Raw genomic sequence first — 20,081 nt, forward strand, 5'->3', positions numbered from 1 at the left:
TAGGGAAGATAACATTTAGGTATTAATATATTATAGAGTATAATATGAGAGTTTAACAAAGGAAGCATACAAAGTTATTAGTTTCTTTTCTTTTCTCTCTTTTTTTTTTTTTTTGAGATAATCAGGGTTATGTGAGTTGTCCAGTCACATAGCTAGTAAATATCTGAGGCTGGATTTGAATTCAGGTCCTCCTGACTCCAGAGCCAAGTGTCCTAGCCATTGTGCAACCCAGCTGCCCCTAATCTATTGTTTTCAAGGCAATTTTTTGAAAAAGATAAGACCATTTGCTTTATCAGGTTTACAGTCAGCAGCAAAATAAACTAGTGAGCAACCATTGTAACTTCCAAGATTTTCTTAAGAAAGGTTATATGGCCAGCATGATCTAGTAAATAGTTTTATACTTGGAGCCAAGAAGACTTATGTTCAAAATTCTACTTCTCACATTTAAATTCATGGCCAAAAACAAGCTATTTCATGTATTTGAGCCTCCTTATAGATAAGAATATCTATAAAATGGGATTAAAAATACTTGAGGGTTTTCTTGCATAAGGAAAGCTAGATGACATAATAGAGAATATGGAGTAGGAAGATTCATCTTCCTAAGTTCAAATCTAGCTTCAGATATTTACCTGCTGTAAATCACTGTAAATAGATTTGTAAATAATTTTTTTATTTTGTAAATAAATTTGCTGGGCAAATCCCTTAACCCTATTTATCTTCATTTCCTCATCTGTCAAAGAAGCTGGGGAAGGAATTGGCAAACCACTCCAGTATCTTTGCCAAGAAAACTACAAAAGGGTTTATGAAGAGTGAGACATGACAGAAAAAATGATTGAACAACATTTTCTCATAAAGTGAGGTTCAAACATAGATTGTTTTACAATTTTTAAAGTGCTATATAAAAGTCAGCCTTTATTCTTAAGTTGGAGGAAGAAATTACTTTTTCCCTGGGATATTCAGTGCAGTGTTAAAGAATTGGTGGAAACTAGATAGGCAAGATTGAGGAAAATGTATTTTTTAATCTTCTTTTTTTATTATTATTATAAGTTTTTATTGACAGAACATATGCATGGGTAATTTTTTACAACATTATTCCTTGAACTCAATTCTGTTTGGACTTTTTCCTTCCCTCCCTCCACCCCTTGCCCTAGATGGCAAGCAGTCTTATGTAAAGGGCTGAAACTCTTAGTCAATGCACTGGGCTAAGACAATTGAGCACATTGGACAATACTCTATAAGAATATGCTTGGAAAATGGCCCTTCCCACTATCCTGTGCTGGCCCAATCGTTTGGTGTATACAGAGAATTGTGAGTGGGACTAGGGGGTGCAGTGAGACTAGCAGGGTCACTTGGGTGATACAGGCAAAGAGGTGAGGTCGCAGAGATCCTACCAGTCTGCACGCTAAAGACCAAGAATAAAGACTTTTGCTTATCCTGACTCAAGCTGATTCTAAGATATCCAAGGTGCTAGGGCGATTGCCACAGTCTTATACATGTTAAATATGTTATAGTATATCCTAGATACAATATATATGTGCAGAACCAAAAGTTCTCTTATTGCACAGGGAGAATTGGATTTAGAAGGTAGAAATAACCTGGGAAGAAAAACAAAAATGCAAATAGTTTGCACTCATTTCTCAGTTCCTTCTCTGGGTGTAGCTGATTCTGTCCATCATTGATCAATTGGAACTGAATTAGATCTTCTCTTTGTCGAAGATATCCACTTCCATCAGAATACAGAGGAAAGTGTATTTCATAAAAATTCTACCAATCTTGATTCCCTAAACCCTAAACTCTTATTTACTTTCCTTTCAATAGCCTATCTCCTCCCTCCTTATTACCAGCTGTGCTAGGACCTCCAAACACCAAAATGTACCCCCCTTTTTTTGGTATCCTGCTAGTGAACATAGCTGACCACTAGACTGGTGTGATAAGGTCATGTAGAAGAAAATAAATAGGTTCAAATAGAAAATACTTCAGAAAAACACCTATTAGAGTAGTAAATATAATAATGTTAAAGAATGTTGTTAACAATAACAACAACAAAACAAGAAGAAAACATAGTATCTAGTAGAAATGGTTTGGTTTCTAATAGCGAGGGCAAAAATATTGATATTATTTGCTGAGATAATGTTTTAACTGCTATCACTCAACTAGTAATATAGTTTCATAATATATCTATAGGCTTAAATCTAGGAACTGAGACTCTAAGGAGATTGTGACTTGCCCAAGATCATACAAAGTTGTAACTAGACTATGAAACCAGGATAAAATGCTGAACAAGGGAATCAATTCTTGTCAAATGCCAATTAAAAAAAACATTTTAAGTTTTTTTTCTCTGAAATATACCAAACATACCCAATTTAAAAATTTCTGAACACTTTAAATAAAGTTGCTTGTAAGTTCTACTGTGAAGTATGAATCCTCAGCAATTTCCATAAATTGGTGTAATTAAGTAGCTTTTCATATTTCCTGGGCTCTACAGGAGTGATAGGCCTGCCTTGTACTCAAAAAGTAATAAGATAGCATGTTGAGATTGTAATGATTCTCCCTTGCCCCCCAAAATCAAGACAATAAATTCTTCACTGAAATAAGAAAGTTTAGTAACAAGTAACACCAACATTTCATCTGATTTTTAACCAAATCCTTTTTGTTTTAGCTTGAAGTATCTTGTTGCTGTTTCTCCTTCCACCCCAAATACAGGACACATATCTGTACAAAACAATAAATTTAATGGCTAATTCTTGTTTGTAGCTAGGTTTCACAAGCCAAAGGAGCAAGGTTAGGTTTTATAATAAGGCTTAATAAAACTGGATTGGAAATTTAGAAGTATGTTTGTCACCAGGCACTAGAGAAGACTAGAAGGAACTTACTGATTCTATTAGCAAATGGGTGTTTTACATTTGTATGTTCATATATGCTAAGTATCTACATACCTTATGAAATTTAATTTTTTAAAAAAAAAAGGTGTTTCACCTTTATTGTAGAATCATAGATTTCCTGTTATATAAGAGAATGTTGACATATAGCAGTAAATAGGTTCTGGATTGACAACAGACTTACAGTAGTCATCTTCAGCATTTATTTATAATTAACAAAGAGAAGAGTATGGGTACCTAGTATGGCGAAAAGAGGGAAAGAAGGACCTCACATTTGAATCTTTCGTTCCTTTAGATTTCACCAGTATTTTAAAATGGTTGGTCATTCTTGAGAAACAGAAAGGGGAAAGTATCTGTAACCAATCTAGGTATCTAACAAAATTGAAAACTGACTAAAAAAGAACCCAATACTTTCCCCCATCCCTTCCCTATCAACCTCAGTCCCACCACTCTTTTCTTTTCCCTCTCCTTTCTCTTTACTCTCTCTTTCTGATTTTGACCCTCCCCCCTCTCTTTTACTTTCCCCTCCCTCCCTTCTTTCCCCTCTTCCATTTTTCCTCCAATTCATTTTATAGACAGATGAGGAAATTGAGGTAACCAAAGTTAAATGATTTGCCCAGGGTCACACAGATAGTTAGTGTTTGAGGACATCTTTGAATTCAGGAAGATAAGTCTTCCTGACTTCAGCCTAATATTCCATCCACTTAGCAGTGTGCCTAGCTGCCATATATTTATTAGTAAGCTCAATTAATTATCCAAGATGCCCATGAACAATGACATATGAATGTACTCTGCCATAATAACTTTTAAACTTTGCTGTCATTTCATGCAGCATTTTCATTTGAGTTCCATGCCTGTCTTCAGTGATGCTTTGGGATGTCCCTCTGGGAGCCATGTTTGTGCTATAGTGAGATGCTCATGGCTTGAAATGCAGAATTTATTAACAAGTTCCTCAAGGGCATGCAGTGAAATAGTGACTTTTGGTCTGTTGCTAGGAAACATGCTTGTACATTCAGTAAGAGTATATGATGGTTAACCCATAGCAATTATAGGGTTCAAAGGGGAATCGTTTTCCTGTTCATTTATGATCAAAGGGAAAAGAACTGGGCCATACACAGTCACATATAAGTACATATACAATATTCTCAGCAATATTGACATTTTCAAAACCGACTCCAAAAAACATTTTCTCAATGAAGAAAATTAAAATGTTCTCATATAATAAAATTAGCTGAAGGCATTCCTCTTTATTAAATGTGTTTGTTATAGTTAGACATGTTATAGGGATTTTTAAGAAATATATTCATTGCTAAGAAAGGTCTGGCAAAGTGCTAGGCTTGGACAGATGAAGTTTATGTTACATGCTTTAACTGATAGTTGAAGTGAAGATTTACATAGCTGAAAGAGAGCCCAGAGATCAATTCTAGACCTTATCCAAATTAGGAAATTTCTTACAAATAATTATTCTGCTTCCTCATCATCTCCTTAAAAATCTCTGTCAATCTCCATCAGTGATAAAGATACTACCAAACAAGGTAGCTCATTCTACTCATACTATTTAATGTTTAGGAACTTTTTCTTATGTTGGGCATAAAATTGTGGACCCATAGAAAATTAGAATTTGAAAAGTCCTTGTTTTATGGAAACTATGAAAAAATGAAAGTGGCTTGCTGAAGGTTTCATAAGTGTTAGTAGAAAGTTTGGAATCAGAATCCAGGTTTCCTGACTACCCCTCCCCTTTCTCTCTTTCTCTTTCTCTCTTTCTCTCTCTCTCTTTCTTTCTCCCCCCCCTCTCTTTTTCTTGAGGCAATTGGGGCTAAGTGACTTGCCCAGAGTCATAGATAGGAAGTATTAAGTGTCTGAGGTCCGATTTGAACTCAGGTCATCCTGACTTCAAGGCTGGTGCTCTATGCACTACTACTCAGGAAATGTCTATTATTCAGGAAAAATTCTGTAAAGTGCCAATGATGACTTATGTTACAAATAGTATGATTAATCATCCACAATACTACTAGATCTGTCTGTATTTTAATCTACAAATTCATGACTTCTATGAATGTACCAGGATTTTATATTGGCCTTTTTGAAGAAAACTAGAGAAATTTCAAAATACTGATTTTTTTTAATCTCCTAAAAACCATTAAGCAGTCTTACATACTGTGTGCAGGAATAGATTTTAAATAACTCTATTAATAACATATAAATATAAACATGTAGAAAGGCATAGATTAATATGCAAAATGGTAATCAACTAGAGAGCCAGCCTTGGGATCAGGAAAACACATGAGGAAATCCACATCACCTGAGAGCCAATTCACAAGCTAGGGAAACTTTTAACCGATATTTGAAGAAATGTAGATACAAATTATACCTAAACTCTATTTGTTGTTCTTTCTATAGTAAATCCTAAATAGGGACATACTGAACCAAAACATTGACCTTCATACTTAGGCTTTGGGACCAGAGATTTAGGAAGATTATGAAGAATGGATTATATGCATATGTTGATGCATACATACATAAATATGAAGAAAACAAAATGCATCCCCTTGGGTAGGACACAAAGAACTTAAATTAGTTTGAGAGTTATTGGATTTTTTTTAAGTGTTTGAATCCCTACCCAACAATTTAAAGTTAATTATTTTATCAGACAGCCTAGCAGGCCAATACTAAACATTTGCAAAAATAATAGCCATAAAATGCTACAAGAACTTATTTAAAAAGAAAAATAGTTTACATATGTACAATCTACTAATAAGTTAAAATTCCAGGTTTCATGAAGATCCACACTGAGTTTTTCCTAATGTTGCTTACACTCCCAGCATGAGAAATTTTCTCATATTTGAATCTTTTATGAATTGCTGGACTACTCCCATGGGAGCAACTTAATCTTTATGCCAATGTAGCATTTTGCTGCTCCCTTCTCTTCTAGCACTTGTGCTATCCTTTGCTTCACTCACATGATACACTTCTGTGTTACCTTTGTCACCATCCTCATATACAGTTCCTTGCTTTTTTGTTCTGTATCCAAACAGTAATTCCTTCACTCTCCTCTTAGTCTTATTCTGTCCCAAAGCATTTAAAGGGACAAGTGCCTCACTTTGAGTATTCATGATACTAATAAGGTGAATGACCCTAAGAGTTCTGATCCTCATCTAGCTTGAAAGCATGACCTTGTAATTCATAAATATTCTAAATAAATGAGTCAAATAAAATTTTGACCAAACCAGAAAGACATCCATTAGTTTAGTATATATGTATGTATAAATTCCTAATTTCTCCTAAATGGGTTCGTTACTTTAAGGGATCATTATTTGGTCAAAATTGCAGCCAATGGGTAGTAAAGAGCTTTTAGCTTTAGGGTTACATAAACTATAAGTTAAGTTTCTTGGAGCTGCTGAAGTTATTTCAATTATATCAAAAGATATGTGGCTTTGGAATTGGCTCAAAGAGGAAATAACAAAAATTCTCAATATTGATAAAGAAATCTATCCCAATCTGTAGGAAAATAGGGGAATGGGATATGGGAAGAGGGGAGAGAGATAAAAGAGAGGACATATTAAAGGAGGGAGTGGTCAGTACCAAAAGATTTTTAAGGAGGGACAGGGTGAAAGGGGAGAGAGAATAAATGGGGGAAAATACAGTTAGCAATAGTAATTGTAAAAAAAATTTCAAAGCAAGTTTCTCTGATAAGGCCTCATTTCTTAAACATAGAGGGAACTGAGTCAAATTTATAAAAAAATAAGAGTTTTGCCCTAATTGATAAATGATCAAAAATATGATCTATGCTCAAAGGGCTATAAATTCATGTACATCCTTTGACCTAAACAATGCTACTAAAGACAGGAATACCAAGAAAGATTTTTTAAAAAATGAAAATGCCCTATATGTACCAAAATATTCATAGCAATTCTCTTCTCAAGACAAAAAAAAAGGAATTTTAAAGGATGGCCATCAATAGGGGAATGGGTCAATAAACTGTGGTATGTGTTTGTGATGGAATGTTATTGTTCTGTGAGAAAGGATGAGCAGAATGCTCACAGAAAAAAAAATCTGGAAAGTCCTCCATGAATTCAAGCAAAATGAAATGTACTGTATACAAAGTAATAGCAATGTTCTGAGATGACCAGCTGTAAATAACTTTACTATTCTCTGTAATACAATCATCCATGACTACTCTGAAGGAATTATGATGGAGAATCCTATCCATACCCAGAGAAGGAACTGTGTCTGAATACAGATTGAAGTATTCTCATTCTCTCTCTCTCTCTCTCTCTCTCTCTCTCTCTCTCTCTCTCTCTCTCTCTCTCTCTCTCTCTCTCTCTCTCTCTAACTTAATTTTCTTGAGGGTTTTTATTTTCATTAGGTAAGAGATCTATGTTTTCTTTCATAACTTGACTTTTATAGAAGTTTTACATAACTTCCAATGTGGTTTCTTAATTGTGGGGTGGGGAAAAGGGAGAGAACCTAGAACTCAGAAATTTTAAAAATAAATGTAAAAGAAATTTTCTTCGTAGCTAGGGAAAATATTAAATAGATAAAATATATAATTATTTAAAAAAAAAAAAAAGATCTGTGATTTTGCCAATATAAACAGATTATTCTATGATGTAGGTCATTACCCTTCCATGCCTTATCTGGTTTCATTCAAGATTCTAAGGCCAAAAATATTCATTACCTCTAGGCAACCTTTTGATGGTGATCTCCTTTTCCCTTACCTTTAATGCTATTATGAAGCCAAAGGAAGAAGTCTTCTAGGTAGTAAATCTGTCAGGTGTATTGCACCAGTGTGGTCTCTAAAAACCCATTGTCATTTCCATGTTATAATGAAGTTTTAGAGGATAACTTTGGTTTGACGTGATTTTGTCTAAAATAAAATAACTTTTAAATACCAAGGAAGAAAATAGTTTCTCCTTGAAACCAGAGGAATTAGCTGAAGAATTAAGAAGATAAAATAGTAGCAAGGTTAGTGAACACTTATGGCCAAGTAGCTTTATTGAGAGATGAGTTGGTTTAAACGTATTTTGCCTTATTAGACATTAGGGAGTTTGGAATGGGTATCGAGCTTTGGGGTTTTTTTTTCTTCAAGTTAGAATATGATATATAATGGTATAGAAAAAATGTTCATTTATAAGTCATATTTTCTAACATTTGTTTTTTGTGAAAAAAAGTTTTCAATGAGACATTTTGAAGGTTTCTGAAAATAAAGTAGAATGAATCTATGAATGTAGAACTAAATGTTATCCAAGGGAATAGAATATAAAGAGTCAAGTTCTAGAAGTTATATAAAGAATGGTCTTTTAATTTAAAAACTTTTCATTATAAATTAGGCAATTTCCTAAACCTGAATATGTCTAATAGTTTTATACATATATAATATCTGATTTGTCCTGAACGAGTTGTCATTTGGTCAGCATTGCAGGCCATTGAGTAATAAAGGACTGTGAAGAAATTCAATGGAAAATTCTAGTTCATACATTCCCTGGGGAAGGCAAAAGCAAACATCTCTACATTTCCATGGCAGAGAGAAAGGAACAAAAGAAAACAGTCTATATTTCATCACTTTTTAGATAGATGAAACCCATCTGCTCTGGAGTGAGCTTTTGCTTGGAAGCCAGTTGCTTTCATGGTCAGTAGAGTGAATCTTTAAATTTTGAATCCTGTAGTGTTTGCTAGCAACAATAGAAACATTGATGGAAATGAGCTGTGTAGTGAGAGTCCATTTGAAAGGATAGTAGACCATACAGGCCATTTCTCTATCAGCTACCTAGCAATGTGTTCAAGTTAAATCCTGTTGGTAGGCTGTACAACTAAGTGATAAACCTTTTTCCTATACTAAAGGAGCACGAGCTTATTTTTTAAATGGCTCATAGTATTATTTTTAGGATCCTGTTTAATTAACTTGAGTTATTCAATTTGGACTAAGTTTTCCCCTTCTTTATAACAGATCTCATTCACACAATTGTCTGCATCATGTACACAAAGCTACTGGCTCTGGAATCCAGTTAAACATAGTGTGACTAAGAAGGAAGAGAAAATTCCTTTAAAAACCTAATACTTATCCTGATTTTCTTTTTTGTTTCTGACAGATTTCAAAGATCTCTAAAAATTTAAAGGAAATGAATTGGATGAAAGTTGATCTTTGAGTACAATAAAACAACATTTTGTTTTCACATAATTTAAAAACCTGAATGAAGGCCAACTTAAAGCTTAAGGCTGTATTTAAGAAATCATTTCAGATGAATTTATAATTGTAGCAAAATATCCAAAATTATTTGCCTAGTTTATATTTTTATTATGTAATATAGGAAAGGAATAAGATGTAAAATTGTATATAGCAAGTTAACTAAATACTGAATATACTTCTGAGGCTGACTTGCCATCTTTATATTTTCTGTAGGTAGGTAATAGGAAGGATAAAATACTCTTTGAAAGGAAAAAAAATCAATAATAGTGAGGAAGAAGTAGTGTTTTGATTTCCTATTTATAGGTTTAAATTTGTAATAATTCCAGTATTTCAAAAGATCCACAATTTCACTCGTCTGGGTAACTCCTTCTATTATGAAAAATTGTAACTAACCTTTCCATTCTTTATAAATGGGCTTTATTGTAAACTGCTGTGACAAAGAAGGAAGGGAGGAAGGGAGGAAGGGAGGAAGGGAGGAAGGGAGGAAGGGAGGGAGGAAGGGAGGAAGGGAGAGAGGGAGGAAGGGAGGGAGGGAGGAAGGGAGGGAGGAAGGGAGGGAGGAAGGAAGGGAGGAAGGGAGGGAGGGAGGGAGGGAGGGAGGGAGGGGAGGAAGAAAAAGATAGTGGCCAACCTTTTGGTAGGGAGAGTCTGGGCATTTAATCTAATCCTCAAAGGACAGACACACAAGTCACCACACCTATATTCACAGACTTTTCCTTTGGATAAGACTTAGTATTAGGTAGTCTAATTCTGGGTGAGCCATCAGAGTAAAACTGGGCAAAGGATTACCAGATCTTACTATTAAGTTAACCCAAACCAAAAAATACCACTTCATTATCTGTGTTTGATTTTTAAAAGGTTGTGACATATTATCACACCTAATGCATTGGGTTTATTAATATATAATGGTAATTAATCTCATTTTTAAAACTATTACTTCTACAGTTAAGGGTGCACTTTAAAGGAGTATGATATATTGTGACATCTAGCTCATTGAATTTATTAGTAGTGGCAGATAACGGTATACAATTCTAATTTTAATGTTGCTTCTGTAGTTACTTGGCAGTTCCCACTTAAATGTGCTTTCTTTAATTGATATTAATGTACTGGCAATCTGATGTGATAGAAAGTTTTAGTTATTCTCACTCTCTAAACATCTTCATGTTTTCTATCTGTACCCTAATTAGGAATTCTGTGTTAATCTGCAAGATGGATTTTGCATGTCAAAAGTAAAAATTCTAATACTTTAAAAATTGAAGTTCCTTTCCTTTTGCAACAAGTGAAAGCCTCATTCTGAACTTGCCAAGATTATATTCAGGTCATTTTCTCATGACTTTTTTTTAGATCTAATTATTCTATTTGATTTAAGTTACAAAAAGTTCAGTAAATATTTGTGGAACATTATCTTATAGCACAGTATAACTAGACATTATAGTAGCATGGGAGTTGAAAACTAATCAATTTTCATATACTTTAGCTACCATCTTGATATTTTTCCTGAATATATTGACATACTATAATCTCATACCTAACCTCTTTTTTGAAAACTAAATGACCTCCCCTCACTTGTGGACAAATTCCTTCCTAGTTTTTAATATTAATCTTATACTGGGTCAGATTAATGGTCCATCCTAGCATTTTTCCCTAATCAAGATGCTTCCCTAAAGAGATATATCCTCACTAACATCATCTTAGATTTTTAGCATGCATCTCAGATCACCCAAGATCTTATACCTATTAATCTGTGTCATACAACTATAATTTATGGTTTTATCTATTTTAAATCCAATTTGTATTTTCAACATAAATCACCTCTGAGGGTGTTTTGATTATTTTTATTGATTTTTACTTACATGTCAATAATTCCAGGATCCATGATTTCATCAGGATTTTGTCTACAAATGCAGATTGTAGTCTTTTTTAATTGAATAGATGGTCTTTGAGAGTTATAGTTGCTAAAGAAAATCTATCACCCATCATATCAAAGGGCAATGAGTCCTTTGCACTGAAGCTAGTTTTCAAACAATAGACATCTCATATATTTCTGGATTTATATTCAAAGTTTATCTAGCTTGAAGCTTATCTAACCAGAAATTTCACTTTGATGACATAGTTTTATTCATAGTAAATAAAGCATCATAATATATTTAGCTATGATTAGGGTGAATTGAGCAGGACTTTTAACTAGTAAACAAAATTTAGGTAGAACATTTTTTTTAAATTGAGCACTTTAAAATGTGTTGGTTTCATTTTGATAGCAAGTATATCACGTCAGAAGAATCAAAACTAATTTTGGAAAGAATAATTATTTACTAAAAAGATAAATAGCATGTTTCTTTCTTTACCACTGTGTACTTTCTTTACCACACAGTAAGAGAGTCTCTTTCAAGGTAGCCATTTCATGCTATACCAGGGTTTCTATCTCCACTACAGGGTGATATCCTTGAGTCTTGCCCACAAGCCAATATCAAGGGTCTTTCCCCCATGCTTGGCATGTTAAGTGCTACTTGACCTAGATACTGTCTTATGCTGCTTTTTCCAAGAACTAAAATTGTGAGATATAGCTCTAAGTTTTATCTTTAACAGAGATTTGTATCTTTTTAAAATTAGTAGTCTTTTCATTTGGAACCTTACTACCTCTTCCAAGCTTATTTATGAGCCCTAGTTTTAGCATTTTATGATTGAGTGAGCAAGTCCATGTTTACTCTGTATCTTTTTCAGGACAATTACAATTCACTTTATAGGCTGTACTTCTCTTTAAAAAAAAAAAAAAGTCTGCCCGCGAATAGAAGCCTTTCAATCCTTTTGATCGTTTTAATTGTCCCTAACTTGTTTTTCTTTATCTCTATGATGTTATTCTTCAGAAGTACCCTAAATTGCATGAAACATTCTTGTTGTAGATGATGATGAAAGAGTATCATCTGCTTAATTTCCAGGTTTCTTTCTTATTTATCATTAAATAAGTTGCCATTTATAAAAAGCCATCCTCTTCAATTTTAAGTTAATCAGTGTTTTGAGTAACCTTTATTGTGAAATCCAGTCACAGATTATTTAAAAAAAACTTTTAATACATAAATGCTTTAAAACCCTATTATCTATGTATTCAATCCTGTACAAAATTCTAGTAAATTATATATTATCTTTCCTTGCATGTGCCTCTTTGCCTTTACCATACTTAGTTATCTTTGTCTAAATGTCTAGAGAGCTACCTTTTATTGTATTTTTATTAATTTGTTAGATATGGAAGGAAAACTCACTAATTTACTCTCAGAGACCCCTGTGGATCCCTTCTTATGGACATACAGGGGATATTTGTAATCACTGTTTATGTATTTTAGAAAGTACTTTGATAATTTCATTCTGGATTGACATCATAATTTTACCATAGGTAGAACCAAATCTTAGTCATTTAGTGACATGCTTTAACAGTTAGCTATTAAACTCCCTATACTTTACCACAATTTGGTCTAACATCTCTCATCTAAGTGTTTCAAAAGAAAAATTGGCATCTTTCCTTTTAATTAAAATAAAACCTAGAAATTGAACCCATTATTTCATTAATACAGAGAACTCTCATTTGAGGAAATTCCCTCTACACATGATAATTTCTCTGTAACTTAGGAAGTTAGAGAGTTCCTCAGAACCTGAAAGATTAAATGATTTGCTTAGGGTTACACATCAAGAATGTGTCAGTAGGATTTCGTAGGCTCTGAGACCTTTATCTACCTCACTATGGCTGTCTTTTATTTCTAGACATGAGAATAGGATAACCAATTCACTGAGCCTTTCATTGTGATCTTACTTTTTCACATTATAATATGCTAGGGGTTTGTCCATACTGAAGGTTCTTCTGAAAGTTAGTCCTCTCTATTTCCGCTCCCCTTCTGCAAGAAAATAGCTAGATTTCTTTTTTAACACTTTGGGAGTCTGTCTCTTTACTCTGTTCTAACTCTTAGTTCTTTGCATCTCTTCCAAGTGTGAAGTGGGCACCTGCAGAAAGTAGTTCCATCTGTCAGTCACGGTTTGTAATCACAGTTTCTAGAGGGTCCAATTTGCATAGGCCATGCTTTGTAAAAATATCAGGAGGCTAAGAAGCTTTCAGAATGATGGGAGGGGAAAGAATTGGAGGGGAACGGGTAGAGAGAGAAAAAGAGAGACAATCAAAAGAGCCCTAAAATAAATGTATTGGATAAAAGAGGTTGGGGGATTAATAGGAGGATCCATATTGTCTTAATGTGGAGAATTAAATAGAGAGGGAAAAAGAAGATGCTGAGGGATACAGAGAAGGTTGGAGGAATGAGCAAAGGAGAAAGAAGGAAAATAAGTATATGTATTTTTCACTCTTTTACTATCTTTGATGTCCTCACCATGCCAGTGTATTTGTCACAAAAATACTAGAATACAGCTTACAATCTAACAGGGGCTCCAGGAAATGACCAAAGGAGAGTTTCTGTATAAAGAACAAAGAAGTTCCCTATCCTCCTGTATACCCCTCCAAAAATTCATAGCCATCCCTTAGATAATTGACTTTGTATTAAAGTAACACAAAATACTACTTCACTGACTTCTAATTGTGTTTCCAAGACATTTTCCCCAAAAGAAAAAAATGTTTTAGAATGACATAAAAATGTATGCCGGTAATGCATTATGTTTCAAATTGAATAGCATGTCAAACAGATGCTCTTTGAAAAAAAATTTTAAAAAAGAAAAAAAAAAAAAGAAACGTACCCAGCCTGACAGACATCTTGAACAGCTAAATAACTATCTCAAATATATGGAATTACATTTCTGAGCTTTCTGAATACTGCCACCTTGACCTTGTATCCAAGCTGTGTCCAAATAGTGCTTTCCTTGACTCTTTGTGTTTCTACTCCCTCCTCTATTCCCAATTCAGATATTTTGTATGCTGTTTTCTTCTCCAGACTAATCTATCAGTCATTGTAGTGAACCTGATTGCTATGCTCATTCTGCAATGTTTAACAACCTTGCTTCTGTTACCCTTTCAGTTATTGATAGGGGCAGCTAGGTGGTGCAGTGGATAGAGCAACAGCCCTGAAGTCAAAAGGACCTGAGTTCAAATGTGGCCTCAGACACTTAACACTTCCTAGCCTTGCTGTGTGACCCTAGGCAAGTCACTTAACCCCAACTGCCTCAGCAAAAAAAAAAAAATAAATAAAAATTAAAATTAAAAAAAGAGAGAGAGATTGATAGAATAATGCTTTCAGAAATGCTATCCTTAAGAAATCGATCCCAATTAGTGCAACTGGCCCTTTTATTTTATTTTCCATTTACCCACACTAATAGAAGCAGAATTCAAGACTCAAAAGTGTTTAATTCCAGAACTCAGAGAGGAGGCAGTTTTAGATATCCTATCATTCTATATTTTAGCACAGAAACATGGGAGAAAGATCAGATTCACTTTATGCTCTGATCATTACTGCTATCTGAAATACTAAGATGGGCTACTAGAATGCAAGCAATAAGTATTTGGTGCTAACAGATGGTTCCTACAATCTCTAGGAAATTTTGGGGAGGTTGTGTATAAATATTTTCCCCAGTGACCTCAGCTCTAAAGGTCAGATAATGAGTGTTTTCTTTTCTCTGGAGGTAGCAGGCAAGAAGTTACTGAATGTGTATCTTTTCATTTCTCAAAAGTAGAAAGAGTTGGAGGAGGGACAGATGATTTCTATATTGTAAGTGACAGTTCAGGAAAAATTACAGATAAATCCTATGTAATTTATAACAAGGAATAAACTTAAGGAGACATTCAAATACCAAAAAAAATTATACTGCTAATGAAACGGAATATTGTAAAGGTTTAATAAGCTGGTAAGTCTTTGACTTCATTAGGGAATAAAATGAAAGGTGAGAAAGAAGACTACTGCACAAATATTTTATCCAATAATCTCAGGAATATTTGATCTAAGGTCTCTTGATTTTACTAAATGAAATATTAGTAAAAGAAACTCTTGCAGATACTCAGCATTTCAGAAGCACTTAGAATAAGTCTGTAGGAAATTTTAAAGTAAATGTTCAAACAATTATTTTGGAATATATTACACTCGCTTATACAATGATATTATTTACCCATTAAAAATCTTTGAAACACTTCTGTCTAAAGTAATATTCAGAATAAGTATTAACTTAGGGATGCATACTTACCTTATTAACTTGACCTAGAAAAATTGCATAGTAATCCATTAATTCCATTTCCAGCTGGGGAAATCAGAAGAAGCTTCCTGTAGGAAGTGGTATTTAAGCTGAATTTTTCAGGAATTAAGGAATCTAAGAAGAAGAGCTGACAGGGAAGTGTTTTCCAGACATAGTGGGTTAGCCTATGCAAAAAATTAGTGATGAAAGTTAGAATATGGCTTTCAATTACAAATAGAAAAATCTGTATTTTATTTTAGAAGATTGTGTGACCATTGGCAAGTCACTTAACCTCAGTTTCCTCAATTATAAAATAGAGGTGATACCTCTTGGAGTTGTTGTTAGTATTAGGTAGCCAATGGAGTTTCTCAAGTAAGGAAGTATACATTTACTTTACAAGTATGGATTAAAAAGTGAAGAAGCTAGGAAAAAAAGAAATAATTAGGAGGAACTTGTAATAGTACAAGGAAAAGGTGAAGAAAACTTGACTTAGGAGATGGTCATGGAAATGAATAGGAGACAAATGTTAAGAAATATTGTAAAGGCAGAATTTAGTGGGTTGAGTGAAAATGAATTGTCTAAGATTAACTCTGAGATCTCAGGTGATTAGATGAATGATGATATTTATAAGAAAAACAAAAAAATGGGGAAAAGGCTTAGGTTTGGGGTTAAAATACATTTTTAGACATGGGATAATATAGATAGATAGATAAATAGATCATCTAACCAAGCCCCTTTATTTTAGAGACAAAGAAATTAAGGCCCCAGGAGAATAAACTTTTATAGGAAACTAAGAAGTTAAGAGAAAGAGATGAAGAGGAAGTGCTGAAGAAATCAACATCAGAAGTAAAGTTTTGAATTCAAATTTTCTGACTTTAGAGCTACTCCTCTTTCTAGTGTATTAGGAAATATAATTGGACATGACCAATAGGCAAGTGATGATTTGATAGGTAGGCCAATAATTCTCATATTATTTTCATGGATCTAGCTTTTCCAATGAGAAATTTCACTCTTCTTTTTATTTTTTTTTTTATTTTTGATTTATCATATGTTTATCTCCTGGAATCATTAGTTACCACTTGTTTAATTATAATTTTTAAGGAATTTTTTTCTTCAGTGAACTTTTTGTACTGCCTTTTCCATTTGGCCAATTCAATTTTTTTAGGGAGTTATTTTCCTCAGTAAAATTTTTAATATCTTTTTCCATTCTACAGATTCTTTTCATGATTCTCTTTCTTTCATTTCTTTTCTGTTTTTGTTCTACTTCTCTAATTTGCTTTTTAAAATCCTTCATATTCTCTTCTAAGAATTCTGAGCCCAGATTACATTTTTCTTTGAGGCTTCATGTATGGTCATGTTGATATTATTGTCCTTTTCTAAGTTTATGACTAATACTCCTCCATCACTATGGTAACTTTTTTTAATTTTTTTTTATTATTTATTTTTTTTAATAATATTATCCCTTGTATTCATTTTTCCAAATTATTCCCTCCCTCCCTCCACTCCCTCCCCCCATGACAGGTAATCCCATACATTTTACATGTGTTACAATATAACCTAGATACAATATATGTGTGTAAATATATGGTAACTTTCCATATTCATGCTTTTTATGTTGTTGTTTTGTCCTTTTTCTGCCTTTTTTCTGCCTTGGTGGTTTTTATGTGAGAATTAGTCTCTGGTTCTGTGCTGTACCAAGCTTTTTCTTCTCAGTCTGGGTCATACAGCTAGTTTTGATTGGGCTTCAGGGATTGGATGCTTACTTTCTCTAGAGAGCAGGCTTCTTTTCTGGCTTGTACTGGAAGGAGGGCTCCCTTTTGGTCTCCCCTGAGTATAGGATTTAACTGCTGGGTGGGAATCTCTGTTGGCTAACCCCAAGAGTAGGATATCCTGTGCTGGAGCCTTCCTCATATTGAACTGATCAGCCACAGCCTGAGTATGCTGTATCCTAATCCCAACACCATGATGTCATTGATCATCAATGAGCAACACTGGGTCACTTTCAAAGGACTATACATTTAAAAGCTGATTTAAGCTAAAATAAAACTATTTTACTGAACTTTTTATGCTTGAAGGGGTCCTGTTTATTATTGTGTTGTACTAAAACTCTTTGAAATTAAATGTTCCCTTTATTTTAAAAAAGAAATGTAATAGTATTCTGCTACACCAGGAGGATTATAGATTTTTATGATATTGTAGGAAATTACATTTGCAGTTAGATTTTGACATGTTTTTGTAATAATAACCATTGTTGTATTGTGAGGGACTCATGTGTAGCAAGGTCTTCTCCCTGTCATCCTGCCAGGAGTATTGGTATTGTCTATTCTGCCTCTTTTCAATCTTTACATCTCTAGCCTCTTCTCACCCCACCACTGTCCAAGAGAGGTTTTCATTACTGCAAGGAGGAGAAGCAGGAGGTTAGAATCAGAGGTCATTCTGCTCCCCTCAGAGAAAGAGGATATCAGGTTAGAATTTTATCTATTTGCTCCCTTACATATTGTTTATTTTAATTGATATGATTAGTTTCAATCTAACTTCTGATTGCTTTGTCATTATGGGAGGAAAAAAGTACCCAAAATTTATATCCATATATATTTGACCTCTTTCCTACTATATATTAGTTTCACAATGAAAAAAAATATAATAAATAACAAAGAAAACCCATTTATCTAAATTGGTAGTAAAACAGAAATTAGAGAATATATGCATAGGAGAATATATTAAATATACCAAAAATATAGTTATCACATTACTATTGGGAATGAGATAATTCAGCTCAACCAAGAGAGAGTATTCTTGATCTTACCCAAGGGGAAACTCCTCAAAGTCTCTAGTTTATCAACCTGGGGACAAGGTTTTAATAGACATTGTCAATTCCTTTCATGTCTTTCCAAAGTCTTTTTGTCCAGCAACCTGAGAAGGGTTTAGCCTCTTCCATTTTCCCTCTTGAAGCTAGAAGCCAGAAGCACTCAAAGCAACAAAGCCTAAAAAAGGCTGTAGATGTCTGGAATTCTCCTGCCCTTACCAACTCAGCCCTGTCCCTCAAGCAGGGCATTCATTGGCTGCCAGGAAGAAGAGAATCCTTACCAAGGAGCCTTGGGACAAGGGTTACATTGCTTACCTGAGTACTTTAAAGGCAAAAATATGCACCAGACTGAGAATATTAACTGTGAGGAAAGCTTTTGCCTAACCTGCAATTAAATTTTGTAAAGGAGCAACAAAATAGTGTGTTGTCAAGACCATGTTCTGATAGTCTTCAGCTCTTCTGTAAAGCAAAATACACTCATGTCACAGTTGGGGGAAGAAAAAAAGGAGGAAGGAAGGAAGGGAGAAAGAAAGGGAGGAAGAGAAGCAGAGAGGAAGGAAGGAAAGAAGAGGGGGAGAGAAGAAGAGAAAAGGAAGGGAGAAAGGGAGGAAGGAAGGAAATAGAGAAAGAAGGAATGAAAGAGGAGAGGAGGGAAAAAGGGAGGAGGGAGGAAGGGGTGGAAGGACGAAAGGACGGAAAAAGGGAAGGAGGGGAAGAAAGGTGGAAGAAAGGAAGGGCAGAAGGAGAAAGAGAAGGAAGGAAGGGAAATAATAAAATTATTTATATGTAGGGGCAGTTAGGTGGCATAGTGGATAGAGTGCTGAGTTTGAAGTTAGAGAAACCTGAGTTCAAATCTGTTACTACTACTAACTGTGTCACCTTAACCAAGTCACTTAATCCTGATTTTCTTTAGTTACCTAAAATGTGAAAATGGACACAATGAGCACCTACTTCCCAGGGTTGTGTGGAAATCAAAGATGATTATAATTGTAGTGCTCTTAGCATAATACCTGGCACATACCACTATAGAAATACATGCTATTATTTGACACTATACTAAGCAATTGACAAATATTATCTCCTTTGACCCTCACAACAGCTTTGAATAGTGTCATCTTCATTTTACAGTTGAGGAATCTGAGTTTAAGTGACTTGCCCAGGATTACACAGTTAGCAAGAGTATCATAGGCTTTTTGAAATCAGGTTTTCCTGATTCCAGCCTGGGAAGTCTGTTCATTGTTCCATCTAGCTGTTTCCCCTCCTAATTTATGTTTCTCTGGGTGGTTCTATAATTGTAGCAGAATTGTGAAATTATGGAATTTCAGAGTTGGACCTTAATGGGGAGAAATTCCTCTTAAAGAAAACTTTCAATTCTTCTATTCCATACTACACACCCCCAAACTACTCCAATATTATTAGTAGGAATTGATTCATTTCTACCTGCTATAGACTCTCAGAAATGTAGGGTACAATGAATTCATCATATTAGGACATTTTTCAACAATACATGGATAAATTTGAAGTATTATCATTCTTATGAGCAATTCCATTTCTATACAGCTCCATATCTGAAGCTTTTTTAGTTAAGAAACTTTTGATTCTCAATTACTTATACATGTGACATACCATCAATAGAGTATGTTAATGGATCTATTGATGTATGTTATGCATTGGCAGAGAAAAGGCATTTTCTATTATTGTTTTCTTTGTGTGTTTAAATAGAAAAGATTTAAATAACAGAGGCTCCAATATTAAAGAAGCAAGGATGAATGGAAAGAAAAAAATATATATATAGTATTTGTTAATGTGAAGATTTATCCTATTGTGATACTGCTTGTTTTTTGTTTTAACATTGGAATAAGTTTTTTCCAGTAGGGAAAGCAAGGTTTCTTGAACAGCATCCTCTGTTTATTAAAAACATGAAGACTAATTTAGTCAAGTTGTCTTCATGGGCTACACCATAGAGAACATGCAAAAAAATTCCCTGATCTCTGTCTGACTGCCTCACTCCCCATTGGGAAATTAAGATCGACAATCATTTGCAAATAGCCCTTAGAGA

The 20,081-nt window shown here is 34.1% G+C and overlaps 1 protein-coding gene across 3 annotated transcripts in view; it reads left to right on the top strand.

Annotated features, from left to right (window-relative positions):
- Positions 1-20,081, top strand: part of RPS6KA2 (ribosomal protein S6 kinase A2) — a 503,566-nt gene that overhangs the window by 329,348 nt on the left and 154,137 nt on the right. Inside the window, exon 2 of one of the 3 annotated variants that reach the window (XM_074309344.1) lies at positions 17,571-17,681. The exons of the other annotated variants lie outside the window; for them this stretch is intronic. Within the exon in view, the coding sequence (XP_074165445.1) occupies positions 17,571-17,681 (111 nt within the window). The remainder of the gene's footprint in view (positions 1-17,570; positions 17,682-20,081) is intronic. 3 annotated transcript variants of the gene reach the window in all.

This window comes from Sminthopsis crassicaudata, chromosome 4, assembly GCF_048593235.1.
Source record: "Sminthopsis crassicaudata isolate SCR6 chromosome 4, ASM4859323v1, whole genome shotgun sequence".
NCBI lineage: Eukaryota > Metazoa > Chordata > Mammalia > Dasyuromorphia > Dasyuridae > Sminthopsis > Sminthopsis crassicaudata.